The 27981-nt window shown below is 43.8% G+C and overlaps 2 protein-coding genes across 6 annotated transcripts in view; both read left to right on the top strand.

The window, feature by feature from the left end:
• The window catches only part of PHRF1 (PHD and ring finger domains 1), a 28436-nt gene extending 21146 nt beyond the window's left edge, over positions 1-7290 (top strand). For all 3 annotated transcript variants that reach the window (XM_081880283.1, XM_081880282.1, XM_081880281.1), the window contains exons 14-18: positions 217-2979; positions 3893-3969; positions 4792-5052; positions 5950-6078; positions 6281-7290. In XM_081880283.1, coding sequence (XP_081736409.1) covers positions 217-2979; positions 3893-3969; positions 4792-5052; positions 5950-6078; positions 6281-6418 — 3368 coding nt within the window. In that variant the 3' untranslated portion in view covers positions 6419-7290. The remainder of the gene's footprint in view (positions 1-216; positions 2980-3892; positions 3970-4791; positions 5053-5949; positions 6079-6280) is intronic.
• Positions 7291-8500: 1210 nt separating this feature from the next.
• Positions 8501-24118, top strand: LOC309329083 (malignant fibrous histiocytoma-amplified sequence 1 homolog). 3 transcript variants are annotated; one of them, XM_081839586.1, is made up of 11 exons: positions 8501-8610; positions 9770-10649; positions 11537-11828; positions 13265-13454; positions 14652-14842; positions 15936-16417; positions 17040-17197; positions 18613-18772; positions 21452-21522; positions 22666-22766; positions 23609-24118. In XM_081839586.1, the coding sequence occupies exons 1-11, from the start codon at positions 8592-8594 to the stop codon at positions 23624-23626; spliced, it is 2562 nt and encodes an 853-aa protein (XP_081695712.1). In that variant the 5' UTR covers positions 8501-8591; the 3' UTR covers positions 23627-24118. The 3 variants fall into 3 exon arrangements, 2 of the variants coding, with proteins under 2 accessions (XP_081695712.1, XP_081695713.1); XR_014151042.1 differs by lacking the exons at positions 17040-17197; positions 22666-22766; positions 23609-24118; XM_081839587.1 differs by lacking the exons at positions 21452-21522; positions 22666-22766; positions 23609-24118 and having other exon boundaries at positions 17040-17193; positions 18613-18770.
• Positions 24119-27981: the final 3863 nt, after the last annotated feature.

Raw genomic sequence — 27981 nt, 5'->3', positions numbered from 1 at the left:
TTGACACTTGGAGGTGTAACTTACTGTCATACTGGAACTTGTGCTAGCTGGCACAGCTGACAGTTCACTTGCATAGTGTTAATTAGTTGCAAAAACCCCAATTCTGTTGTCCCGTGTTAACTTCATATTAAAATTATGGGATGTTATTGTCGGTATAGAATAGTACAAGCAAATGAGTGGGAAAACTTTCATGGGTTTTTCTCGTGTCTCTTTCAGTCTCATTGCTGCATGACAATTCAGCAAGCAATTCAAGAGTGGAGGAAGGCTTGGAGGACAGTGCCCAGCAGGGGGCTTCCCAACTGGGGACTCCAGTTAGTGGCGGCTCTGCTGCTGAATCTTTGGTTTCTTCACAACTGAATTCGAACTCCAAATCTGCTGTCTCAAATACTTGCGCCTTGTCCTCTTCTTCACTAAGCCTAGCAAACAAAGCAGTGAATCCATTGCAGATTACATCTGGAAGGGCTCCCATTAGATTTGAATACTCAATGACTCCAAGGTCTGTTCAGGCTCAGAGTTTAGCAAATCTGAATAGATGTGGCCCCAAACTGGGTGAAGTATTCAGATTTAATGGAGGCTCTAAACTGCCTGGGGCTCCTCTTTCTGTATCTTCTAAATTATTGTCCAATAACTCGAGTTCACTCTCAAAACCCGTACCTGTGCGGCAGCCTCTGAAATTGTCCCCTAAAAGGCTTGATATTTCTGAACTCCCCAGGATACCAAAGATTAAAAAGGAATCGACTAGTGGACATTTGGGATTGCAGCCGGCCAGTGACCGAAACAGTGATATTCCCAGCTCCTGTGTAACACAGTTGACTGGCAAAGGGAGTACAAACCAACCAGCTGGTGATAGTAAAATGGAGAGCAGCAAGTCGCGTGCTCCTCAGAGACAAGCGCACACAAGTGGAGGCTCTGCTGCTGCCCATGCCAGTTGCACCTTTCCTCCTTCAAGGGGGAACGTTGGAAGCTCATCATTTGAGAGCTTTAAAATCAACATCCCTGGAAATGTGGGACATTCCAGCAGACTGTCTAATCCTGGGTTTTGCAATACTTTCCGGCCTGTGGACAATAAAGTACAGCAAAAGGAGAATCCGTCGCCCCTCTTTTCGCTGAAAAAGACTAAACCAGTCAAAAGTGAAATATATGATCCTTTTGATCCAACAGGCTCTGATTCAAGCTCAACAAATAGCAGTCCGGAAAGATTGCCCCTTGCTAATATCACCAGAACAATATCCATAGCGAGTCCAAAAGTCCAGACATTCCAAACAGTGCGCCGCATTACCCCTTACACATTGGAAAATGTATTTGGATCAGGGGCCGAATCATCAGATGTGCCAACAAGTAACACAGAGTCTCATGACGATATGATAAAGGAGAGGCTTGTGGAGCAGGTATCTGATGCAGAACAAGAGAAAGCTGAGGAGGAGGAATTGTCAAGTCTACCCTGTACATCCTCTGCCATCAAGCAAGTCACAGATGTAGAGCACTTAAATGAGGAGGATGAGAATGGTTCTAGGGTAGTTTTTGAAGATGACCTAGGTAAGGCTAGAGCGAAAATTGAGGTGGACAGTTCCGTAAAAGAAAACAGTCTACAGATATTACCCAAAAATGAGCAAACAGAAAAGCAATCTTTTTCAAGATCTCCATCAAATTCCAGTTCTCGAAGCCAGAACACATTAAAAAGAAAAAAGGCAGCTACAAAAGACTACAAAAGCACACGATCAAGATCTAGATCAAGAACGTGTTCAAGAGATAGAAGCTCCAGATCTACTTCTTGCTCCATTGAAGAAAAATACAGCAAAAGCCACAGGACTAAATCAAAGACTCAGCATTCCTCAAGTGACCGCTCCAGTAGTCATGAGCGATTGAAGAAAAAGAAAGCAAAGGATAAGACGAAAGACAAAAGGGCAAAAAGCTCCTGGGCAAAAGAACACAAGAGATCTAGATCACGATCTGGTAGTCCAGGCAACTCTTCTTTTGAGTTGTATGAAAGTCGGAAAAAGAAAAAGCACTCTGCCACTAGAGGAAGGGGGAGGGAATGTTCCCCATCAATCAGTGCTGAGAGAATGAAGAAAAAGAAGCACAGAAGAGAGCGAAGCCATGACAGGTACAAGAAGGAGAGAACCTCAAGGTCCCGAGAGAGAAAGAGATCTAGATCTAGATCCCGGGAGAAGCGAAAGAGGAGATCAAGGTCATCCTCACCATCAAGACCCCGGGAGTCCAAAGGGCCTAAGTCTAGGGAGAAACAACTGCAACCTAGGTCACGCTCCAAAGAAAGGAAACATAAGCCGAAAGAGATGCCACTGCTACCTCTTCAAGAGAAGGACCAGAAAGGCCAGAAATCCTCAGATGATAACCTGGGCAGTTCTCTTGATCGTGCTGCTCCTTGGACCCAAGACTTGGAAGATTCAACACAAGAATCATTGAATGTTCATCTAGACCTGATGCCTGTACAGGAGAGCCCTCCAAAAGAGATAGCAATGAAAATTGATTTAGAAGAGGCCATTGTAAAGGAGCAAATCTGCAAGAAACTTGTAACTGTAATAACTTCTCAGGCAGAGTGTGCAAGTTCTGGAGTGCTACCTGACACTATAGATTCTTCCACTGGGAAGGAATTGGCAGCAGGCTATGAGTCACCAGGACTTGCTAGCCAAAGTAGTGAGCAACTGGAAGAAACTGAAGTTAGATACGAAGATATTGATGATGTGTGCCCATTTTTATCAGACTGTCTTCCAGTGAAGGAGGAACTTGTACAGGAGCATGATGAGCCAATGCCAATTAAAGTTTTGCCTGAAATCAAAACGCCAACAGAGGCTAAAGGTGGGGGCCTTACATTGGGTGAGAATGCCACTGATGTAAATAAACATGAACCGGAAGCAGTAGCTCAAGGTCCTGTGTTGAAATCTAAAGCACCAGTGAAAAGAGTTACGTGGAATCTTCAAGAGGAAGAAAGTGACGCAGTGACTGCAGACAAAGCAGCAAGTAAGTGCATGGTAAATCTTCAAAATGGCAAAAGTCGATGCCATGGGGATAGGAGCTGCTTTTCTCATTAGAAGTGAGACGGAATGTAGTTGTTTGTCATGGTTCAAGGTTGGATTGGTCCCACTAAATGAGAGCCTCAGGTTATGTTAAAAATAAGGGGTGCAGTTTCGCTGTAGTTTGGCACTCATGTTAGTGAGTATTTACCTTGCATGCGTTCTCCTCGCTTCATGCCCTCATTGCCTTTTTTTGGTGGCAATCCAGTTTGCCATTACCTCTAACCTGGCAAACTGGTTTTCTCTTTCCCAGAAAGCAGAATTCCAAAGCAATATTTTTTTTCTTGGTTTGGAGAGGAAGCTTAAACTATGGTTTTCCATTTCTGATGTAATAGCAGACAATGCTTGTTTTTGTTAAGTAAGCCATGGAGTTCTCTCTAGCATATATGCATGCGTGCTTAAGCAGTGTTTAGTACTGCAAGGAATTCTTTAAAACTTTCCAAAACAGCTAGACTTATTTAAAGAGAGACTTGATTCCTCCTGTTACACTTGTTACATGTGTAGTTTGAAGAATATAACATGGGTATGTGCATCATAAAAACATAACTACCGGTAACTCATAAACAAGCATAACTCTTCCACCCTTATCCTGGATCACAGTTCATAAACTAAATGTCTGTGCCACTTTTAATGAGCTTTAAGCTATGAATTCAGCTTTGCTAGGTATTTCGAGGAACTTAGAGACGTGTTTGTGCTTGCAGACTAAAATCTCATTTTAAGAAGTTGGGGAAGCTTGTTAAACCATCTGTACTGAATTCTTATGAGGTTGTCATGAAGTTTGATAACTTGAAGTGTTTTTATTTGCAGTGATCATCTAGATGTTTTGTTCTGATATGCTTTTCTTCCTGGGGATCTTTCAGGGGTGCCATTCTGCAAACAGCAGAGAACGAAAGAAGGGGTCTGGAAAGCAGAGGATTTGACCCAGACATTAAATCAGGTGCAGTTAACTGAGCCTCCTCCAACCAATTATATGATTCCTGAGCCTATGTTTCCTGATCTAGATTCCTCCCAGGTTGGTTCCCACGCCTTAAGACAAGTGTCATGGGAGGCCATTCCACTCCATCTGTAAACTTGTGCCCCCAACTTGACTTCATTGTGGAACAGTCTTCTTCCTCCCCCCCCCCCACCCACATGTAGTACATTTCATTCAGCCCATGTACTGCAATAATTTTTCTGACTTTGGCATTCCCCTACTTAAAAATTGAAACTGTGTCCTGCTGCTTTGCAATGGGCTTGTTACTTCTAATTTCCAATAGCTTATTAAATATGTGTGTGGGGGGGGGTTAGACATCTTAAAATCAGCTATTAGACTGCATACAAAAATGCTTATTGAATACCACCCACTGCTCACCAGTGGGGCTGATGTGAGCCCAGTATTATCTTAATATATTACCCTCCTTTCCCCCTAAGATCCCAGGATAGGTTACAACAATTTAAAACAAACTTTTCCCTTTTAGAATAAGCAGAAAGTAATATACGTGTCCCTTTAAATGAAAGCTGTTCTTGTAATCCCTATGGATCATATCCCCACCCTCATTTGTTCAGAACATAAGAATAGTCTGATGGATCAGGCCAGTGTTCCAGCGAGTCCAGCATCCTTTTCTCCCGGTAGCCAGCCAGGGAAGCCTAAAAACAGGGCCTGCCCCACCAGTATTGTCCTCGCCTGTGATTCCTGGCAACTGGTATTCAGTGGCATTCAGAAGTAGAGAACATGTTGTGATATGAGAAGTGGTCTGTGATCCTTTTCCTTTGTTTTCAGGTTTACAACCAAAACCTGCCTCTGACAGCACCACTGCCCTCGAGTCTGCCCCCCTATGCGCCTGTTAGTCAGCCCACCGTCCAGTTCATCATGCAGGGGAGTCTCCCTCTGCTTAGCTGTGTGGCGGGACAAGGATTGACTCCGGAGCCTGGCAATCTGGCAACAGCTTCAGAACCAGGAATTCAGGCAGCTTCCACAGGAGATACAGAGGAGAAAGTCAAAGCACCTAAGTCCCCTGTGGATAAATCAAAAAATGAGGAGGTGAGTGGAGGTAGATGGCCTGCTAAGATGATGAAGTTGAACTCATGGGCAAAACCCAAATGGAGCAGCACACTCACACAACAGCCATTGCACTCGTGGGAGCCCCATTCTTAGCACAGCACAACAGCCAAGTCCAGTGCCTGTCTTAGTGCAACTGCTATTCTACTTGGTGACATTTAAGCTTTGTTTACCACCTCTTGTGCTACTGCTTGCACAACATTAACTCTCAAACTGCATAGGACCTCTCCCATAAAATCTAAGAATTCTCCTGCTGCATCAGACCGTCTAGTCTTTCAGAACAGTCAACAGATGCTTCACGGAGAGAGCTATCCCCAACCCTTGGTTGCTAGAAGTAAATCACCACTGAGCATTTAACTATTTTGGTGAAACATTAAACTATTTTGTTGATAGACTTGTCCTTTATGAATGTGTCTGATGCTTTTTAGATACACCTAAGACACTGGTTCAGCTAGTGGGTCCTAGCCGGATCCTAGGTGGGTTGCAACAGGAGCACTATAAACATGCAAATATATGGTAGAAGATCAAGAAATTGGTCCCTAAATGTATGTTTCGGTTAAAAGCGGGTTCTGGATTTGAAAAGGTTGACGATACTGTTCACAGTCACTGTAATTTGTAGCAAGGCATTCAGTAAATTAACAGTGCAGTTCATTAATAGGCTTTCCCTGAACCTATTGTACTTCCTGAGGAGACCTGAAATACTACAATGTCTGAATGTCCCACTTGATCCCCACCCCCCATTTCATCACAACTAGGACTGCCACAGGGGAAGCAGCATATCGTCCTCCTGTAATTTAAAAACCACTGCTCTGATAACTTAGTTTGAAAACCCTACTTGCAGGCAGCTTTTTGGGTAACTGATTTTTTTGCCCTTTATAGTACATGAAGAAACTTCACATGCAAGAGAGGGCTGTGGAAGAAGTGAAACTCGCAATTAAGCCCTTTTACCAGAAGAGGGAAATCACTAAGGAGGAATACAAAGATATTCTTCGGAAGGCGGTGCAAAAGGTAACAAGAGGGAATATCTTATTTTAAACTTAGGCGAATGGCTGTGAAAAGCCCCATTTAAGTCATGCTCTGTAAACTGAATATTAGCTGCTGGCGCAAGACTTTCCTTCTCTTTCAGGTAGTGAATTTGAAGTCGAAAAAGGCAGGGTGACTTAATGCTAGGTTCACAGAAACTAACTCAGTCCCCTTTTACCTTTCCTAGATCTGCCACAGCAAAAGTGGTGAAATTAACCCGGTGAAGGTGGCTAATCTTGTGAAGGCTTATGTTGAGAAGTACAAACATATAAGGAAACACAAGAAGGCTGACCCTGAAGAAGAGCCCCTTGAAACAGGGAACTGAAAAAGGCCAAGCCCCAAAGATGAAACAAGTGGAGGCTTTTCTAGCCAAGGATTTTCTTCTTCTGCAGAGGAAAGCAGGGATAATGCAATTGCATGTTGCAAGACACCCCTCCCCACTCAGCAACTGAACGTGGTCGGGCCTTCCTGCAGGGTGACCCATTCTCACACAGGGATGGGCGTGGATTGGACTGCAGTTCAAGAGCCAAATGTCAGCAGATCCCACTCAGCTTGTGGAGTAGCTGGACAAAGAAAAGTATGTGTGTGTTGGGGAGAGGACACACTATCAATTTTCATGGCTTTGATCCCCCCCCCCCTTTTGGTCTCTGCACCTGTCTTTCCAGTTTAAAACAGACACTTTTATATGCAGTGTACAGCAATGTATACTTGCTCCCACTGTCTTCTTATTTATCAGAAATGTGGATTCTTTAGCGATTTCTCAGAAATTTGGTTTAATACTTGAACCACAGTGTTTCTAGCCTATTCTGTGATAAACTTTGACTCGCTCTGTCTTTTGGGAGTTGCAGGCGTTTGCTACCCTTTCAAAATCCACTCCTGAAAACACTGCTCCAGAGATGGCATTAATTTCCCATTTTGTTGAAATATCTCAAATGAGGAACTTCATTTTGAAAGGGTGGGGGTGGAAATTGGTGGAAGGGGATTTGAACTATGTTGAAGCTCTTGTGAATAATGTGCTGAAGGCTGGTTTTGAGTAGTTTTGCATTCAACGAGCTGCCTTTCACTGAACAGGGAGGGTGGGGGGAGTGGAGGCAGAGAAGCACCATTTGCAGACTTTCAATAACAAACCTGAGGTATGCAGCAAAAAGGATGTACAAAGGAGAAATGTGACAGTTTATAAAGTTATTTTGAATTGTTTGTGGTTCATAGTGGTTCTTTGGTTGTGGTATCATTATTAGTATTTATTAGTTAAGTACAGAGACTCGGGGGGGGGGTAGTTAAAGATACAGTTTCCAAGACTTGGGGATCAGAAACAGGTTGCGAGCTTGCATGCATGCACCCATCTCCCCACCTTTCCATCTGGGTTTGGCTTTACATGCACAAGTCAGCCTTGAGATTTACCTGTTTGGAGTAATCTGTTATCATTGTTCTCTTCTCCCCACCCCTCCCTAAACTGGGGTGACCAGTAGGTTCAGCACTTGCCCTTTATTAAAACAGTGAAACAAGTTATAGATTTGCAATACTATGAAGAATATCCAACGTACAAATTAAAACACAAAAGCAACTTTGAATGAAAACTGATGGATGATGGGCTCTGCCTATAAGCCATTAGATAAGATGGCCACCATAATACCCAGCTACAGTTTTGTTTCTAACCTTTTGCAAAAAGGACTACTTTATGAATTGCGTGTCTGTCTTTATCAGCAAGAAGATAACACATTGTCAAGGTTTTGTCTGTTAGGCCTGCCATAAAGCTTTCGCTGGGGACAAGATCCTCTCCTTCCCTTCTGAAGGCCACAAAGATGGCTACATGTAATGGGTCTTTGTCTACTTTCACCCCAGATAAGAGGATGTTATTAACTGAAAATGGAGTTTGACTGGTCTAGAGAGCAACATCACAATCCTAAGAAAGCAGGGCTGGCCTTAAGCAGAGGGAAGCAACTGCCTCAGGTGGCAGATGCTGGGGTGGAGGCCAAAGGTTGCAGGCCCCCAACTGTTCCTCTTGAGCCCCCTCCTAACTATTCCCCTCTGCTACACCCCACATGGCCTGCCCTGTGCTAGCCTGCTGCCCTCAGGGGCAACAGTGGAGGCTATCCTTTCAATGGTGTTGAAGTAAGATTTGACCACCTCCCCACTTGGCTTCAGAACCTTAAATGAGGGGTGTGCCATTTTGTCCTTTGCCTCAGGCAGCAACATGTCTTGGGCCAGCCCTGGAAGAAAGGGCCATAGTCACACCTGCGAGTGTGAAGGAATATATATATATATATATATATATATATATATATATATATATATCCCCCCACCCATTTCACTGGCAATCATATACTGGGGAAACGGCTGTAGTGATTTTAACTGTGTTGAGCCTTCAATTTTGCCCCACACAAAGTTTCACATCTTGCACAATTAATTGAAAGAGAGAATTGAGGAAATGAAAGCAGATGGTTACGTCAGAAGGATATAGCCGCGGCTTGTGAAGCAGGGAGCAGCAGGACAACAACATGGCCCAGCATGGATCTAGTGAGTACCTGGCTTTGATTCCTACTGATTGCTGCTGCTTGGAGTGGAGTAGAAAAACAATGGAAGGGGCAGTGCTGGAGGAGGGCTTGGTCAGGTGCTGGGTGCTGATGCTGGGCCTACCTGTCATTTGTTAGGATGAGAGAGAGAGAACTTGCCATCTTTAAAATAGTAATCCTGTGCCAAGAGACATATGTTCAGGTTTGGGCACAGGCTGTGCATAGAATCAGAACTTTCTCAGTCCTTCTCATTGCAACATTGACAGACAGAAGAGGCAAGATGTTTTAAAGCTGACCTTTTCAACTACGGCTGCTTAACTCCTCAGCTACGGGAGCTGCAGCAATGAAAAGGCCAGAGGAAGCCCCTAACAGCACTGTTCCTGTCTCTTATGAGTCCCTTTTATTATGCCCTTTGTGTTCAACACAGTGGATCTTTTTTTCAAATAATGTGTTCAGAAGTAGGCCTGGTTAGAGGAACTGTATTGAAATGAGAGCTGGTTGTAGGGGGGCATACTTATATTTTAAATCCTGCCTCATTCGTCGAGCTCTGTGAGAATGACTTCTGACTGAAAATACAAAAATTCACTGGGTGGTCTTGGACCAGTCACAGCTTCTTAGTCTTAACCTACCTCACAGGGTTGTTGTGAGGATACAGTAGGGAGGAAAAAAACCATGTCTGCCACCTTGAGCTCCTTAGTGGTAAGGCAGGATATAAATAAAAGACATACACACATACAAACATAAAATAAAAGAGTGGGCTATGTAGGACCTTAAGCATACCATACGTCCTACCCCATCCTGTCTCCAATTTCTCTTGCATTTATGTGCACATACAGTTACAGCAACCTGGTTATAATTTAACTACCCTCCTATACTGTACTCAGAACCAGGCAGCTAAACAGTAGAAAAAGGTTAATTCCAGATGAAGTGATGTATGGAAAAATTCTCTGTATGTTTGTCAGAAATAATTCCCTCTCTAAACAATTAGGTTTTGTCCCTAGTAAAAGTGTTTAGCATTACACGGTTAAGAGCTGGAGCGTTAACTTATGTGTGTGTGTGGCATGAAATAATTTGTGCAGAGTGTCTGGCAAGCTACTCGCTTGGAAACAATGGTCCTTTTTCTTGATGATAAATCACAGTATCTTGTGCCCTCTGTTCATCAGATCAAGGGCAAGAATACTACCCCAATGAAGTGACACTTTCCAGACTTAGGCTCCGAGTGGTTCCACCTGAGGTCCTGCAAAATAATGGCATAGAAAGCCTGAATTTAGACCGGAACAAGCTGAAACAGCTCCCTGGGATTGCAAAACTTTGCAACCTGAAAAAGCTGGTTTTGTCTAAAAATGATATCATAGACTTCCCAGAGGAAATCGGGAGCTTGGTCCATCTGGAGAAGCTGGAACTCAATCAGAACCAAATCCGTGTTATCCCAGAGGGAGTCTTTTCCTGCCTTCCAAAGTTGAGACATCTTCGACTGAACAACAACCGCTTAGATAGGCTTCCCAAGGACCTGGCAGTCTGTTGCAGCAGCCTCCAGTACCTCAACCTGTCCAACAACTTGTTCCTAGCTATCCCTTTGGTGGTCTTGGAGCTGAAATGTTTGCAAGAGCTCTACCTGTATAACAACAAACTGCGCCAGCTTCCCATGAAGATGTTCAAGGAGCTGCCTCTGAAGATGTTCAAGGTCAGTGGGAATCCTCTCCGGGAGCCTCCCTACGAGGTCTGCGCAGGAGGCCTCAGGCAGATCATCAGCTACTTCGACCAGCTGCAAAACAGCCGAGCGGAAGAGGACAGGCGAGTCAAGACCATGTTCCTGGGGATGTCCTTAGCAGGGAAGTCCACCATTTGCAAAAGCCTGAAGCAAAGGCAAATAGTTCGAATGTCCGAGGAAGAGCGGACCGTTGGGATTGAGATCAGCGAGTTCCAGATCCAAGGCTTCACTTTTCTCTTCTGGGACTTTGCTGGCCAATTGGAATACTACATGACTCACCACATGTTCATCACCCCACAGGCTCTGGTCATCTTGGTCATTAACTTTCAGCAGTAAGTGTCATCTTGCTTACCTTGTGAAGGGAGGGCAAAGGGGAGCATGGCTTTTAAGTCCTGTTGGCACCAGCGGGGTCGATTTACATGTGTGCTTCACATTCCTGTTTATAAGTGAATGGGATTTAAATGTGTTGTCTTTGGCTAAATTTGTACTCCTGGGTATGAAGTTAGCTTTTTTTGTCAGCCAGAAACTCTATAATTGCAGGAGTTTTATCCCTGCTAGTACTGTATGCCCATCAGAGAACAGTGAACTAATGAAGTCTTAAATTTTATGCACACTTGGAAGTAAGCTCCACTGAACACTTTCAAGCAAAGTTGTATAGGCTTGCACTGCATGCTAAAGCCTATTACAGAGGCCTTAGCTAGACATTGAGGTGCACTACTCATCATTGCACCCCATCTAAATTAAAAAAGACAACAAAGCATGCTTTCCATTATTCACTGAGTGAAATCTTTTTTGCTTGGCCACCACCAATCAATTAATATTACTTTTATGGAAAATCATTACTCTCTTTTTATGGATATTTTCACAAGTACCACAATTGCAAGCTGGGAAGAATATATTTTTCTCATAGCAGAGGCCACTTCTTAATATCTGTATTAAGCTCCGGTCGCATCCACAACATATATTTAGAGCATTTATCATTCCCTGAAAGAATACTGGGAGCTGTACTTTAACCACAGAGAACTACAATTCCCAGCACCCCTAACAAACCACAGTTCCCGGGACTCTTTGGGGGAAATTGTGTGCTTTAAGTGCATATTGTGAATGTGACCTCACTCTCTTTGTGAGCTACCAATATTAGAGAAACAAATTTGTTTGCCCACACACTGTCAGGGCAGCGGGCTGAGTTTGTGAGTGATCTGGAACTTCCCTTTTTCAGGTATCAGCGGAGCGATGACTCCTTCAAGGAGCTTGTTGGATTTTGGATTAACAACCTCTTTATGCGAGTGCCCAACTCTGTGGTCCTTCCTGTTGGAACTCACATAGATGTTTGTTGTGAGCAGGAGGTTAGAGAAAAGAAAGAGGATATAATGAGCAAGATCCAGGACATGCTGGATGAGAGAAAGAGCACCTTAGCCCATCTCATTGCCAACCTGGAGGACAATGAGGAATCAGAGTTCTTTGTGGACCAGTGGAATAGGCTGAAGGAAATGGAACAATGCACCCTTATGGTGAGGAAAATGTGATATATTTTGAATATTTAGGATGCCCTACATTAGGGGTGGGAAACCTGTGGCCCGTCAGATGTTGGACAGAACTCCCTGACCATCAGTTACAATGGCTGTGGCTTGACCTGAGTTAGGAGTCCAATAACATCTGGAGGGCCACAAGTTTCCAGTCCCTGCATTACAGAATATGATGTGATGTGAACTCCCAAGAGTGTGTTGGTTGGGAAAGAAAAATTAAGTAGATAAAAAGAGAATTCCCTGGATGCCAAGATTCAGGTTTGGGACAAGTACCCTTGGGTGAGCAGAGATTTAAAATCACAAAATATGCAGCAAAGTGAAATGTGTAAAAATAGACTGTTGGACCTTTAAAATATGTCCTTGTGAGTTCCAAAACTTCTCATTTCCCCATCACAGGGGGGAAAACATGTTTGGGAAGTTAAAAATAGTTTACTTACAAACTATTCAAAGGTCAGATTCATGTGCTTTTCCATACAGCAGTCGGAAAGCACAGGCAGTAACATGGCTCTCTTGTGAGTGGTGCCATCTGGCCCCCAATTTGTTAACTCCTTAGTCAAAAGTAGGATGTGAACAAGCAGAATCTTTGTTGGGGGGGGGTATATAGACATTTTGGAGGCTGGGACATTGAACCTTAATAACAAAAGAAGGTGCCTAGAGCAGACCAAATGTCAATTCATTCCAGGGGTGGAAACCTCTGATCTGGGGGCCAAATATGTCCCACCAGGTCACTCTCAATGGCCCTTGAAGCTAATGCTGCAGGCCATTGAGACCTGCCCTAAGCACCATTGAGATCCCCCTTTCGCCAGCCCACACCACTCACTGGCCTTACTTGTACACCTTCCACGAGTGCTTTGGCTCGGCTGGAATGTGCCCTTGATCTTTGATAATGTCTCTCACTTGCCTGAATGCAGGACTGAGAGCAGTGTGTGAGTGAATTACAAGCTATCCTGCTGTACAAAGGTAAAATTTATATGAGTTGATCCACCCTGTTTTTCCTCTGGCCGTGCCCAGCGACCTGCTTCCAGTAGTGGCTAGCCTTGTGCCTGTGGGCATCCCACAAGTGGAACCTGAAGTTATTGTTCCCCAGCAGTTGATTCTTTGAAGCATAAATCTTCAGATCTGGGAGGATGCATCCAACCACCACTGACAAAAGACTCCTTTCACTTATGAATAAGATACTTCCTTTCATCTGTTCTGAATCTCATGTCCTTCTAGAGATTTAGTTTGATTGTAGGAATCTCAGGTTCTATGACACGAGCAAACCCCCTGGCCACCAGCATGCATAAACCATGGACAGCCCACCAGAGTAACATGATGCCAGTCTGAGTCTTTGGTCGTTTGCATCTATTGCTTGCTTGTAAACTGTTTGGAGTTTTGGTTTGTTTGTTTGTTTGTGGCATCTGTATATTTTTTTGCCCCAGGTTTTGGACCTTGTTCCCGTCAATTGCATGGATTACGAGGACATCAAAGCACTCGAAGGCACAATTCTGAAGCACGTCAAGAATGAAGCTGTCTTCCCGAATGTCATCCAAGTGCTGCCCCCTATCTACAAGCAAGTAGAAGCTGCAATTGTGAATATTGTGCAAAAAAATGAAGAGTTGGCAGAGCATGGCAAGTAACTGTTATGAATGGGCATTTTGCGCCTCCCCTCTCTTCCCTCTTTTAAATGCGAGATCCTAGCCCTTGTATAGGTGAAGTCATGATGCAGAACAGGGTCCTTCTGAACATTTGGGAAGAGACATCGCTTGGGGTAGTATATCTGCTTTCGTTGGATGTGGAAGGTTCCCAGTTCATTCCCCAGCATCTCTTGGGAAAGACTCCCTTGCCTTGAAACCCTGGAGATCATCAGCATCGATGAAAACTGAGCAAGATGGACCAATAGTCAGACTCAGTAGATGGCAGTTTTCTATGTACAGAGTGTATTTTGCTGAAATACACAGCCACCATCACAGCCACCTCCTAAACACTTGCAATAAAGGTGAGGGCCTCTAGATTGCTTGGGGGAGAACCAAAGTCTCTGAGTCAGTCTCTCAGACAGCTGTCCCTCAAGACAATAGCAGGAGGCTGATACTGGCTTCTCTTCTGTGGTCAATTTGCTTATTTTTATCATCCACTCAGCCTGAAAAGTTGAGCAGGCCCCCGTTTTAAAAATAATAAAAATCCAGTGAAAGCATAAAACTCCAATTAAAGCATAATAACAACATTTGAACCAAGTATAAAGCATATTAAATAAAATAAAATGATCACTGGTTGATGGCCCTGATCCCCTTCTGCAGCAAGACCACAGAGAAAACTCCCCACACATTCAAATTTAAAACAATGGGAGCATTTTCACATTCCCAGATCTACAATGAATTCCAAAATAGTTGTTAACCACCTGAAGGAGCCAGCTTAAGTAAGGATGTGATTCTTCATTAGCATTGACCTCTTTAATATTTACTGCCCTCCTCTAGTTATGCTCCAACAGCAGAACTACAGCATTTCATTCACTTATAGACAGGGAAGGGAAAGACATTTAGGTCACATCTGGAGACAAACCTTACCTAATTCACACTTTCTAAAACAATACGCAAACTGAAAGACAGACAGCCATTCTTCAAAATTTATAAATAAATATCCAAGTCATGTGGAAACGTGGATAAATGAGTTTAGGGGTGGAAATATGAGAAACGGAGATAATCCAAATTTGACAAATCCATCCATCCCATTCTACGGACAGGCTGATCCCAAACCTGCTTACTCAAAGTATTTCGTTCTGTGGATCCCTTGCAGTCACTAGAAACAAGTCTTCTTCTAATGGCCCTTTAGGTATGATGGATCTCAGTCTGTTACATAGAGAGCTTTCCTATCAGTATCGCCTGACCCACCTTGATGTAGAACTTCTGCGGGATATCCTGAGATACCTTCACCGCATTGGGCTAATCGTGTGGTACGAAGAGGTCAAGCAGCTGGAGAGCACAGTGTTTCTATGCCCAGACATTCTCATAACCATCTTCAAAGTGAGTGCCAGGTGTCCTTGGCTGCTTCCACACCAGATCTCTTTATGCTGTAGAGACATTGATTCTCTGAAGTTAGCTAGAAGGGGAATGAAAATGGAGGTGCCACACAAGCGGGTAGCATTTATTTATTTACCACGTCACAACAGAAAGTTTTCTAGGAGATCAACAGACTCCTTTAGAGTGCCAAGGCTCAGCCTGAGGTTGCCAACTGCTTTACAGACGGATGTTCAGTGCCTTTTATTTATACACTACTATAAAATCTAGTAGGTGGGAATTGGCTAGATGGGTCCAGGGAGTGGTTAATGCCTCATCACAGGAGGGAGTTATGCCCACCATCTTGTTGTCCCCACTAACTACATCTAATTTGAACCTGATTGAGGAAATGACTAATGCAGCTTCACCACGCCTGATCCCTTGCATTCCAAAGGCAGGCACGTCCTTCAGATCAGCATGTTCACACTGCAAGCTGTAGAGGCGAATGCAAGACTTTTATGACCTTCTTGGTTGTGTTCTAGCACAAAATGGGGATTTCAGGTAATTACTGTCTAAATGAGACCACTTGCTCCAAAAGGGTTTATCAATAGGCTATGAAAAGATAGCAAAGAATGGACTATAGGAACAGTCTGTCCCCCCCCGCCCCCCTTGCCATCTTTCAAACACTGCATCACCGTCGGCATTGCATCTCACAATACGATTGCAGATAATACAGCGGGATGGACTAGCCAGGCATGTGTGTTGATTCACCTGTGCGTATCAGCTACTGAGAGAGACCAGTTCTGAATTCCCGCCTGCCAACCACATCTTTGCTGGAAGCCATTTTCTTTCAATGACTCCTAATAGCTGTAGCATATGCTAAGAGAGTTAGGCAGGCTTCCTCAACTTGGTGCTTTCAAATATTTTTAACTACAACTCCCATCATCACTGTCTACTGATCACACTTGGGCTTGGGTTGATGGGAGTTGTGGTCCAAAACATCTGAAGCATGTATTTGCTACCCCTGATCTAGGGAAAGTGTGAGCCTTACCTGTCGTGTATTCAAGAGTTAATTTTTCTATGCCTGTATTTTATTTTTTTAATGCTTCTGTTCTTCCAGACTCTTGTCCGGTATGGCCTGACGCAGCAGCTGGAGAGCATTGCTGTGGACATCTTGATAGCAGAACATGCCACCATTCGAGACCGGGCCAACTGGGTGTGGGCATTCAAGTCAAAGGCCATGTTGTGCCAGAAGGCCATGAGAGCTTTGCTCAAACACCAGCTCTACTTGGACGGCATGAGAGACGTCTTTGAGGAAATGGTGGGCAGCCGATCTCAGAAGGGGAAGCTCTTTAGCCTGTTGGAGCACTTTGAGATCTGTCTGGAGGTCAGAAATACAGAGGGGCTCAATCCCAGAGCCCGAGTGTTTGTGCCTGGATTGCCGTGGGAAGCCGCACAGGGCCAGGAGGAAACTCACTACTTATTTCCCACTTATCTCAACCAGAGTGAGGAGGTTTCCAAAATGTGGGGAGGAGACCACAAAGAAGACCTTCATATCCGTGTCTACTTTTCCCCAGAGATCCCAGAGGGCTTCTTCAAAAGGTAGTTAAACAAAGTGCTATTTTTTTTAGGGAAAAAGGTGCCAGAACTTACCAAGAACACCTCCCTCCTCTTAGAATGGCAATTGTGCCCACCTGAGAGGGGCTGGAACTGAATTCTGGTGAGTTCCAGCTGAAAAAAAGCTCTGGTTAAACAGACTGCTGATTGCATAGAGGCCATATGAAGTGATGGCCCAGCTTGTGACCAATTTCTGCTGTTTGCAGTCTCCTTTGAATTTGGGCCGCAGTCATGAAAATTTGCTGATTTGCATAACCTGGGGCAGCCACAAACATACATACATTTCCCACAGAAAATTTGTAAAAATTGCACTACAGCAAAATTTTGGCATTTTGTGTGTCTTTTGATCAGTTTGTATTTTTTATGTAAAGTTTAATTTAAAAAGTTACATTTAGTTAAGTTTTAGTTTCTTTTGTTTGTTTGATAAATTAAACCAATATCATTTACAACCAAGAATGAGTATCTATCTATCTATCTATCTATCTATCTATCTATCTATCTATCTATCTGTATATTCATATATTCCCTGGCTGCACACCCAAGGAAATACGTTGTGCACATCCATGATGGGATCTGAAGGCATTGGCTGTTGTTTCTCTCTTTCCAGGCTCATGGTTAAAGCTTGCTCTTTCTTCTCAACCCACTGGGTTGCAAAAGCGATATGCCTGCTCATCTGCAGTGGCAAACCTTTACTGATCAAAGCGAACAACCAGAAAGGATATAGCTACATTGAACTCAGGTGCAGAAAACCAGCTGAGAGGGCAGGTACCACAGAAGGACAAGCTTTGACTCACTTTGTTGGATGTTAGAAATGATCTCCTTCCTTTGTCTTTCACCTGAAAAGCCAGCATTATCATATATCAAGCACAAAGCTTTTATGGGAAATTGGAGCAGATAGGATCATGCTTGCTTTAGGGTGTTAATCTGAAGCTTGCTTTGATGTGCCAACACAGACCCGATGGTGGCAGCACCAAACTCAGGCACAAACAGCAGAAAACTTTTGCGTAGGTTAAATTCGGCAGTTTCAGATGCATGTAGTGTTATCCTGAGTTGCAGGTAGATTTATACATGATTGGGGGAGGGATTTGTAAACAATGAGGTCAGGGGGGAAAGGAAATGTGGAAAAGCATAGAAGAAGATAAATACCTTACTAACTGTGGCAGCAGTTGATAACATAAACATCCTAGCATTGGTGAGCCAACATGTAGTGTGATTAAAAATTGTGCCAATTCAACCCCACAAGTGATAATAATCAACTTTTAAATGTAATTCAATGGAAAGCTTCATGAACCACGTGCCCTGAAATTTGGGGTCCCATCCAAACCAGTGCCAAGCTTTTTGCACCACAAACCCTGCATTTTGCACCAGTGTGGTGTGAATCAGACAATGTTGGAGTTCTGGGTGTTAACTGGGAACCATGGTTTGCTGTATCAATTCCTCAGTTTGGAGAGTGGTACAAAACGTGGGGTATTTTTACTGCAAAACGAGTGCAAAACTTTGGGACTTGTTTGGTTTCATTTCTATTCACTTGTGGATTAAATAAGCATAATGGGTTATTTGATGATGTGTTGATTAACTGAGGGAAGACCCACACCATACATTTAAAGTACACCCAACACGCCTTTTAAAGCACATAACTTTCTCCAGAGAATCCTGGGAACGGTAGTTTGCAAAGGATACTGGGAATTGTAGATCTGTGGGGAGAAACTACCATCCCCAGGATTCTTTGGGGGAAGCCACATGGTTTAAATGTGGGTTGAATGCACTTTATAGGTGTGCTGTGGCTCTGCCCTTGCTGATGCCAGGATGCTTGCGTTAACCACATGTTTTGTGAACAGTCTCTCTTAATAAGGAATTATGCCTGCAGTTTTCTGCATTTCTTCCCTTCTGATCTCACTGTTTACAGTTTCCTCCCCAATGATGTACAAATACGCCTGCAAGTTGGGGTAACATTTAATGCATCTGATGAAGTGGACTGTAGTCTATGAAAGCTAGATTTGCTGCCTTTAGGGTACTGCAGGAGGCTTTGTTGTTTTTGGTAATTTATTTATTTTTTGCTGATAAATTGTTTTGCCGACCACTTCTGTTGGCTAAAAAGATGCATCTGTCAACATTTCCCTTTAGCCAACTATCTAGACAGAAAATCCCACATAGTTCCGTTTCTCTGATGTCTTTTAAAGGATTCCAGTTGGTGTGGGACTTTGTTATGACAATAATCTCCATCAGCAATAAACTCTTGGAGGAGTGGCCTGGTCTCCATCTTTGTGTGAAGACACCTTGTCGGACAGCTGGCTGCCCTGCAGAATTTGTCTGGCCAGATGTGGATGACAAAAGCACAGTGTAAGTATCTCACCCCTCTGCTCCCCTGCCCTGAGAGCATGAAGTTTCCTAACTTTTCAGCAGTAAAAACAGCAAATTCCATCTTCAATGATGAAGGCTTCTGGAGAACTTGAAATCTTGCACACTGTTTAGCACATTTTGGTTAGCCTAATAAAGGTATTGCCTTAATATGGATTTTGATTTTTTTTCTTATAGGCCAACACAGGTACCTTTTGTTATTTGCATAATGTTTAAGTTACAACTACAGTAGCTTTGGCCATACCCTGAGAACACACAGTGTATTTCAAACAAAGCCCTGATGCTGGCTCAGAGGCAAAGTGCTCTGAATTCAAAGCAACTAGGAGGATGGCTCTGTACCCATCAAAGTCAGTTTAAAAACTTTCATATATTTCCAATGGGCCATTTTGTTTTGCTCCACCATATTCCACTAGTGATATCAAGAAACAAATTAACTGTCCATCTTTCTTATCACCTCTTATTTGATGTGTGATGTGTTGTGTTTTGATTTTTTCTTTTCCTTTAGGCTTCACATTTTTCTAGCTAGACCTCAGGGGGGTAATTTGCACAATATATAAATCAGACAAGTTATCTATCAAGCTTTTTTTTCTCCCATAAAGAGACCATAGGCAACACATAACATGTTAAGTTATCTCATTTCAAATACTTCTTTATGTTCACAACAACCCTGTGAGATAGGCCAGGCAAGTTCTTTTTTATTGTTGTTCTTTCAGTTTGCATGCCTCTTTTCCACATAAGCATGTCTAAATCCACTCATACCACACAAGAGCAAATGGGGGGGGGGGAGGAAGAACACATAATTACAACAGTCTTAATAGCAATTCATTTCAAAACATGTCAAAGCAAATAAACATAAAAATATTGCTATAATATTTTAAATTCATGATAAAATAGGCAATATTGACCATTAAAAAAAGTTATCAGTAGATGATGTTTAAAATATCTAAGGCAGGGGTCAGCAAACTTTTTCAGCAGGGGGCCGGTCCACTGTCCTTCCAACCTCGTGGAGGGACGGACTATATTTTGGAAAAAAAAATGAACAAATTCCTATGCCCCGCAAATAACAGAGATGCATTTTAAATAAAAGGACACATTCTACTCATGTAAAAACACGCTGATTCCCGGACCATCCATGGGCCAGATTTAGAAGGCAATTGGGCCAGATCCAGCACCTGGGCCTTAGGTTTGCCTACCCATGATCATTCTAAGGCATACGTAAAATATAAACATTTATGTTTGAAAGCATTTAAAGCAGATAGGCTAAAACTCTCAGGTGCTGTCAGGTTTTTATGAATAGTGTAACCAGCAGCAAGTTTTTCAAAGCTGTCAAGCTTCAGAAATAGCAGCCAGCCACAAATGTTCTCACATAGGCCACTCTCTCCTTCCTCTATTCTGATGTTCCCCTATTCTGATGTCCAACAGAGATGGGGGAAGTGCAGCATTGATGTTCCTCCTTTCTGCTCTGGGTGTCCACACCCAAGCAAACGTTCATGCAGCCTTCATGCACAAAGCAGCATAGGTTGGTTTGCCCAGAACACCCCATCACACCTGGATGGTGAGGCAGCTCTCCAGAGCTTCTCCTGCCTCTGGGCCTAGAGGCCAGCATCCCAAGATCCACAGATAAGCACAACAGCAAAGCAAACCAATTAGCACACAGTCGTACCTTGGTTCTCGAATGCCCTGGAACTCGTATGTTTTGGCTCCCGATCGAAAACCAGAAGTGAATGTTCCCGGTTTCCGAACGTTCTTCTGGAAGCCGAACGTCCGACGGGGCTTCCATGGCTTCCAATTGGCTGCAGGAGTTTCCTGCAGCCAATTGGAAGCCACGCTTTGGAAGTCAGAACGTTTGGGAAGTCAAACGGAATGGATTCCATTCGACTTCCGAGGTACCACGGTACATCAAAGGAAGGAAATATAAATATATACGAGCTCATTTTTGCAACAACCACCAATTAGTCTGGGGTTACCTTGACTACCAAGATGGTATTTGCAAGCCTTTTGGAACATTTCTGCTTTAGTTCAACACAAATGGGTAGATTTCGCCAGTCAGACCAGTCATTGTGTACCCCCCCCCCCAAGAGCTTATCAGTGGTTTGGTGAGATTTGAATAGGCTTTTGTATGTCCAGCAGTCTAGAATTGTTTTACTCAGAACCAGCACATTTGAATTAATGTACCTAAGTTATGCGCATAAATTTCAGGGGGTGTACTCTTGAGTATGACCAATGTGGGAATACAGCCCCTAGTTCACTAGTGACCCATTCACATGTAGTTGAACTCAACTCCCATCAGTGCCAGCCAGCATTGTGAGTTGTCAGGAATGAGGAATGATGGAAACTGTAGTCCAGCAATTATCTGATCTGGAGGGTCATAGATGCCACCTCCCTGCCTTAGGCTGTGTACATACTGTACCCCTAAAGCCCATGCTTTCACCCAAAGAATTCTGGGCACTGACAATTTATTGTTCACAGAGGTACAATTCCCAGCAGCACTTAACAAACCAGAATTATTTTCAGGGGGGGAAATGTATTTCAAATGTGCTGTAGTGTGTACACAGCCTTTGTGTCGCCATCCTTCAAGTTGAAGAGTTACCAAAAATAAATAAATATTTTGATTGCAAAATCTGTTTACTCTTGCCTTGGTATTCCTTCCCTTCTTCAAAGGACCAAAGAAGAAATCAAAACATGTGGAACTTGTGCCTTTCGATTTGAAACTGAGCTGCTGTTACCAAAAGGTGAGACCAGAGATTTCAGGTTTCATTCAACTGCAGACACATTTAAACCTGGCTGGTGTGGGCCAGGAGCTGAGGAGAGACTGTCAAGTACAGTCGTACCTCGGTTGTCGAACACGTTTTGGCTCCTGAATGCCTCAAACCTGGAAGTAAGTGTTCCGGTTTGCAAACTTTTTTTGGAAGCTGAACATCTGATGCAGCTTCTGCTGCTTCTGATTGAGTGCAGCCAATTGGAAGCCGCACCTTGGGTTTTAAAAGCCAAACGGACTTCCGGAACGGATTCTGTTCTTGAACCAAGGTATCTAAAGTGCACCCGTTGCTTCTTCTGTTTCATTTTGTGAGTGTGTTGGAGGGTGATATAGACAACAACTAATAGTTAAGTGATTGATTTCAGTGGGTTTAAGCACATTTACGTCTTCACTGGATTGTGGCCAAAACAGGAGCTACTGTAATTGCTGGTATTATAGTATCATGCTAGTAGGGGTGTTTTGAATCAGAGGATCTTGCCAAAGTACAGCAAGGAGGTGATTGGTGGGAGCTTTCCATCTCTTGATTCATGTCCATAGCCCAGTGCATAGGAGCCAACTCCCTTGGGGACCCTCCCCCCATAAAATATTTGAGGGGACTGCCCCCCTCCCAAGTTGATGGGCATGGTGTGTGTGTGTGCACAGTGTCATGTGAGCGATTATTTGGGTAGGGGTTTACCTGTACCCCCTCCCCAATATTTTATTCAAGTTGGCGCCGCTGGCCTAGTGTGTCCTTGCTCCCCTCCCCTCAGGCCTTCATAATTTCTATTACGGCTATCATTTTAGCATACTGCCCAGAGTTCGTGCTTTGGCTGCCTCCTCTACTTGCTCAAAGCATCATAAAACACAGTGCTTTTTAAGTTAAAAAGAATGAAAGCAAGGAAAAGGTTCTGGCACTCTTACATTGATAAAAATAGTGTGGGGTATCGGCAAAAATTGGCTGCCATGGGCAGCATAAAAAAGAAAGAAGTACTGGTGTGTGATTATCAACGAGTATCACAAAAAACCCCACTGGGAATATGAAATAGTAATGCAAAACTAAGAGTATGAAGGGGGGAAATATGCACCCAGTCATTGGTCGCATTTAATAGCTGGATAACTAACCATGTTATTGTTTTAGTCCCAAGTGAACGGAGCATTGCCCAGGCCCCTGCACAGTATTATGTCACCAGCTATGGCAATGCCACCTTTGGATCCAGCACTGTCCATGTGGAAAGTCAGGTATGCATGTATGTGTGGGCTGCTGTTTACTATGCTTTGTTCTTGGGGATTTATACTTTTGTCTAGGCGGTCTCGATGAGTCCTGTTGGAGTGTACCATATAGCTTTAAAAGGTGTATTATTATATTATCTTCATCACTTTCTCCCCAAAAGTGCTGGAGTGTTTCCCCAAAATTTCCTATGCCAATTAGGGAAATTCAGACTGCAATTCCCTAGAGCAGGGTAACCAATACAGTGCCCTCCAGAGAGGTCTGGATGCCAACTCCCACCAGCACCAGGCAGCAAGGCCACTTACCAGAGATTATGGGAGCTGTAGTCCAACACAGCTGGAGGGCACCATGTTGGTTACTCCTCCTAGAGAGTGACCGAATATAGCATGTTTATTTGACTATTAGCACAGCTTAACCCCCCCCCCCCGCAAAGCTCACCCAATATTTATTTGCAATTTGCAATAATGAAAGAGAAATCTTGACAGTACTAATATGGAGAGGAAAACCCTCTAAGGACCCTAGTGCTATGGTTGGAGATTACCCCTCTGCTTGCTCTACACTCAAAGGCAGATCCCTATTCTACTCACAGAAGTACAATTCCCTAGTAAAACGGATTGAAACGGATTGAATGGGAAACTGCAAGCTCTTAGAGGGGAATAGGGGTCGCCTAACAACCCCTCAGCACCCATGACTGGTTTAAAGAGGTACCACGGTGCTTTAAATGCATGGTGTGAAGGGACCCAGAGTATCCTTGCATAAAATGTTATTAAATAATTCTGACACATTTTAAATTGTCTTCTTTTAACAAAATGGCCACTTCTGTAACTTTATCCCATTACCTGTTTTGTTGCAGAATATCCTGGACAAATGACAAGAACCATGCAAGAAAAATTGCCAGCAACATTTCCAGAGATTTTCAGAGACACGTTTGGTTCATGTGGGACCTTAGAAACGCTTCATTCTGAACTGACTGTTGAGCACCATAGGTTGAAAATGCAATGCAAATTCCATGGTAGAATGCCAATTTATTTACAGATATATGTGAACAGAAGTACAAGTATGCAATCTAATAAACTTCTACCATAAGTTACAGAACAGTTTGCAGGGATTCTTCAGCATGATTCATCATTCACTTTAAGTTGATTATATGCAATTTTAAAAAATCATTTATTTGTTTCATAACATTTATATACCACGTTTTTGTAAAAAACACCTCCGAGTTAAAAAAGTTAACAATCCCCTGCAGCTTTCTAAGCATCTAGGTAAGTTTGTCTACACAATAATGTTTTTAGCAAGTGCCACAAGGAATACAGTGCTTGGTATCAACAGGCAGGGAGAACCCAAAGTGCTCACAGAGACCCCCCCCCAAATGTTAACACTAGGGAATGCAATTATAGTAACAATAGAACTTTCAGATACACTATTACTGTAACAGGAAAGTTAAGGCGTGTCAGAAGCACATTAGCTGGAGTGTTTGAGCTGCCCATTCTCAAGGGATCTGGACAGGTAGCAAGACAAAAAGTACACTCTATTCAATACCTGCATCAATGACAAGTGTAGTTTCACAAGAGTTAATGGAGTAATGCTGGTGCCTCTTTGCTCAAGAAATAAGTCCTGTGATTCAGCACTGCGTACAGTACAGTGGTGCCTCGCAAGACGAAAAGAATCCTTTCCGCGAGTCTCTTCGTCTAGCGGTTTTTTCGTTTTGCGAAGCAACCCTATTAATGGCTTAGCGGATTAGCGCCTTAGCGGCTATTAAAGACTTAGCAGCTTAGCGGCTAAGAGGCTATTAGCGGCTTAGCGGCTTAGAAAAGGGGGGGGGGGCGCGAAAAAAATTGCAAGACTCGCAAGACGTTTTCGTCTTGCGAAGCAAGCCCATAGGGAAATTCGTCTTGCGAAGTGCATCGGAAAACGGAAAACCCTTTCGTCTAGCGGGTTTTTCGTCTTGCGAATCATTTGTCTTGCGGGGCACCACTGTACATTTGAAATATTATTCTGATTACTTTATTATGCTGTCTCTTACTATGCCCTGCAAAATGTCTTCTTAATGATGTACACTTTCCTGGGATCTTTTGATAAAGGGCAGTATATAAATAATAAAAATAATAAATAAATAACAATGTCATATAAAGAGGGCCAGAAACAAACTCTCCTACACCTCCCCTATAAAAAACAACCATAAACACATATTGAAATTTCAAGCTTTTAGCTTTTTGTGTTGTGGGGAATTTTGTTGTACAGAGAAAATAGTGTTATAACTGGGAGGTGGCAGAGGCTTCATTCCAGATCTTCTTAGTATTCTCCCTCCCTTCATTCACTGTAGGCAACCAAGTGCTCTGCTTATAGCTGGCTCCGCTCTTGGTTTTGTCACTTCAAGGGCTGTGAATTTTATGAGAGCGCTTTTCGTGCTATGACTTGGATAGAGTTTTCATATTCAACTTCTGCCTGCAGCCCACTTCCAAAACTGAGGAGCCCTCTACAGTCCCTTTAATTTCACTTGTCCACATAAGTGGCCAGTGATAGGATCCTGCTTACTAGTTGTAGGTAATGTTCAACATGGATTCTGTAAGTGCAGGGGCTTCTTACCCAGAGGCGCTAGGGGGCAGGGCACCCAGGTGCTGGGCTCTCAGGGGCGCCAAGGCGAGAATCCGGGACCTGAGAGTTGAGTCCGAGGCAGAGCCTGCCCGTCGGTTGGAGCGCTCTGCGTCGCAAGTTCGGGGGTGACTCAGCCAGTGAAACGCTGAGGCAGCCGGCCAGCTCCGCGTACCTGGGACTGGGGGGGCACTGGGCAGATCTTTGCACCCTGACACCGCATATGCTTAAGACAGCCCTGTGTAAGTGTGACATGCTCACATCTTTTCACAGAATGCAAAACCTATGTTGAATGTTAAGCAGGAATAGCAATCTGGCTCTTGTCACAGATCTGAACTAAAAGCAGGTGACATCAAACTGACTATGGAAGCAGAGACCAGTATCTTCCCTTTCCCATAAAACTTACGTAATATGAAATAGTATGCCAGCAACTTGTCTTAAGAGCGAAAGAAAAAAATCTACCTTTTCTGCAATGTCTCACTGCTCCACCACACACCATAGCACTTACAAACACTTCATGACCCCATCTCATATGCCATGTTGCTTATACTGGGGGGCAAAGTCATATCCCATTGTATTTTAGGCCGCTGATGGCCAGGGGCTTTTTTCAGCTAGAATGCACCAGGACAGCATTCCAGCACCTCTGAGGGGGCTCATTAAGCTGCTTGGTTGAGATGCAGAAGGCTCCCCTCACCTCAGTGGAGCAGCCTCAACAAGCCTCTGGCTGGTGATGAGACCACCCCCCCTCAGCCTGAAGAGATCCGCTCTGGGCTCTGGGGTGGGTCTTCTGAGGGAAGTGTGTTCCGACACTTTTTTCTGGGGAAAAAGCACTGCTGATGGCCTATTAACAAAAGGGCTTTTTTGTGCACACACTATGGCCGGGCAGAATGTTAACGCATGACCTCTTGAGACCATCTACCAACAAGGCGGCCTGACTACAAAATTTTGGCCAGAGCAAAAGGCTAAATTTATGTTTTCCACTCCTTGAATTAATGAATGAATGAATGAATAGACTTTATTTGCGTAGCCGACAGGCCATAGCATCAAAGAACAAACACCGACAAAAATACATTACGAATATAGTTACCATAAAATCTTATGACCAATTAAAACCCTAGGTAGAAGCTGGATTATCATTCATCCATGACCCTCTGTCCCATGGGCGGCAGCCTTTTCTCTGGTAGATTGTTCCAGGTCGGTTAAGTGAATAGAATCTTAGGACACATCCATGCAAGAGCTCTCTAACTCCTAAAGCAGGAGGCACAAAACTGCAGAGATATTTAAATAAGATTCCCTTCATAAGAACATTAGGGTAAAGTTATTACATGACTGCCAAATCATATCAAAAGGGAAGAGCAGGTCTTGATTTCAGCCATCAAGAACTGCTGCTACACATTTCCTCTAAACTGGAAGTGAGCAAAGTGTGGGACATCCTTCTCCAGATAAAAACAACTGTGCGGAAGCCCCCTGGGAGCTATTCAAATGAAGGCAGTTTAAACTAATATAGCAAGGTAAGTTTTATGTCATCACCAAGACCTGCCCTGGCTCCAAAGCCCCTCATAGAAGAGTTACACTGCCAGAGCTGAGAACACCAGTTCAAACCAATGCACATTTGTTGCACAGCTGTGTCTTACACAGCTGCCCATGACTAGGCTTGCAACCCTCACAATCTTAACCATCCTTAACTATTTGAGATAAAACTGCCCAGCTGAAGACACACCCACTTCCTTTGTGGACACGTAAGTGGATGGAGGAGCTGCTTTGCCCCTCGAGATGTGCAATTGGCTAGGCAGACAGAGGTCATCGTCCCACATCAAAGAACTGCTCTGTATAAATATCAGTGGGCACTTCAGGATGCCTCGTAGTGTCACAAACAGTGCTGGCATGCACCTCTCTGAGCCTATATCTCACCAAGATTGCAGGAGATTCACTTCTCAAATTACACTGCTACCCCATAGAGCCAGGGGTTCCATATCTTTGGGGGCCCCTGGGGCACATATGGAAAGCTAAGAACCTGTCGAACTTCCGGGTTAGCGCCATCGCCTAATGGTGGATTCCCTCCGAGCTCCGGAGGGAATCTGCTCAGCAGGGGTTGGGTCCTGCCGCGGCAGCGACGCGGGGACCCTAAAAAACCATAGGCGCGGAAGCCTGTGGACTTGGTGACTCGGCGGGCACCATTTGCGCCCCCCGACCTGCGAAGGAGCCTTTTTAAAGGCTACGGAACGGGGGACGGGGAGCGGCGTGGTGCTGAGAGTCCTCTGCTTCCCCTGCTGAGTGAAGCCACATGCCATGGACGGAGAGCGCTGACTTTTTCCTGTGAACATTCGGATTAAAAGCAACAACCCGTGAGTAATACGGAAATTGGACTTAAAAGGGAAATTTCCTTTCTGAATCTGGCACGATCGGGGAAGATGCAAAAAGGAAGTCCGTCTCCCTGCCTTGTAAACAACTTAAAGCAAGGACTAAATAACTAAGGTTGAGAGAATATCTTCTTTATTGAACAAAAGTTATTAATTTAACGATTGGACAGTACAAGTAATTTTGCTGGAGGATAAGAGTTGATTTTGAGAGCTGAAGTGTAACCCCCTGGGACCCGGGAGTGATCTGTGAGAGAGTCTGTTGGAAAGATACAGA

The sequence above is a fragment of the Podarcis erhardii genome (assembly GCF_964252035.2).
Source record: "Podarcis erhardii genome assembly, chromosome: 1".
Lineage (NCBI taxonomy): Eukaryota > Metazoa > Chordata > Lepidosauria > Squamata > Lacertidae > Podarcis > Podarcis erhardii.
This window is presented reverse-complemented; position numbering and strand designations above follow the sequence as displayed.

Coding starts and splice junctions, on each gene's coding strand:
- LOC309329083 (XM_081839586.1), top strand. Junction 11,829..13,264: donor TGGAACAATGCACCCTTATG/GTGAGGAAAATG, acceptor TTTTTGCCCCAG/GTTTTGGACCTTGTTCCCGT. Junction 18,773..21,451: donor GTGGATGACAAAAGCACAGT/GTAAGTATCTCA, acceptor CCTTCTTCAAAG/GACCAAAGAAGAAATCAAAA.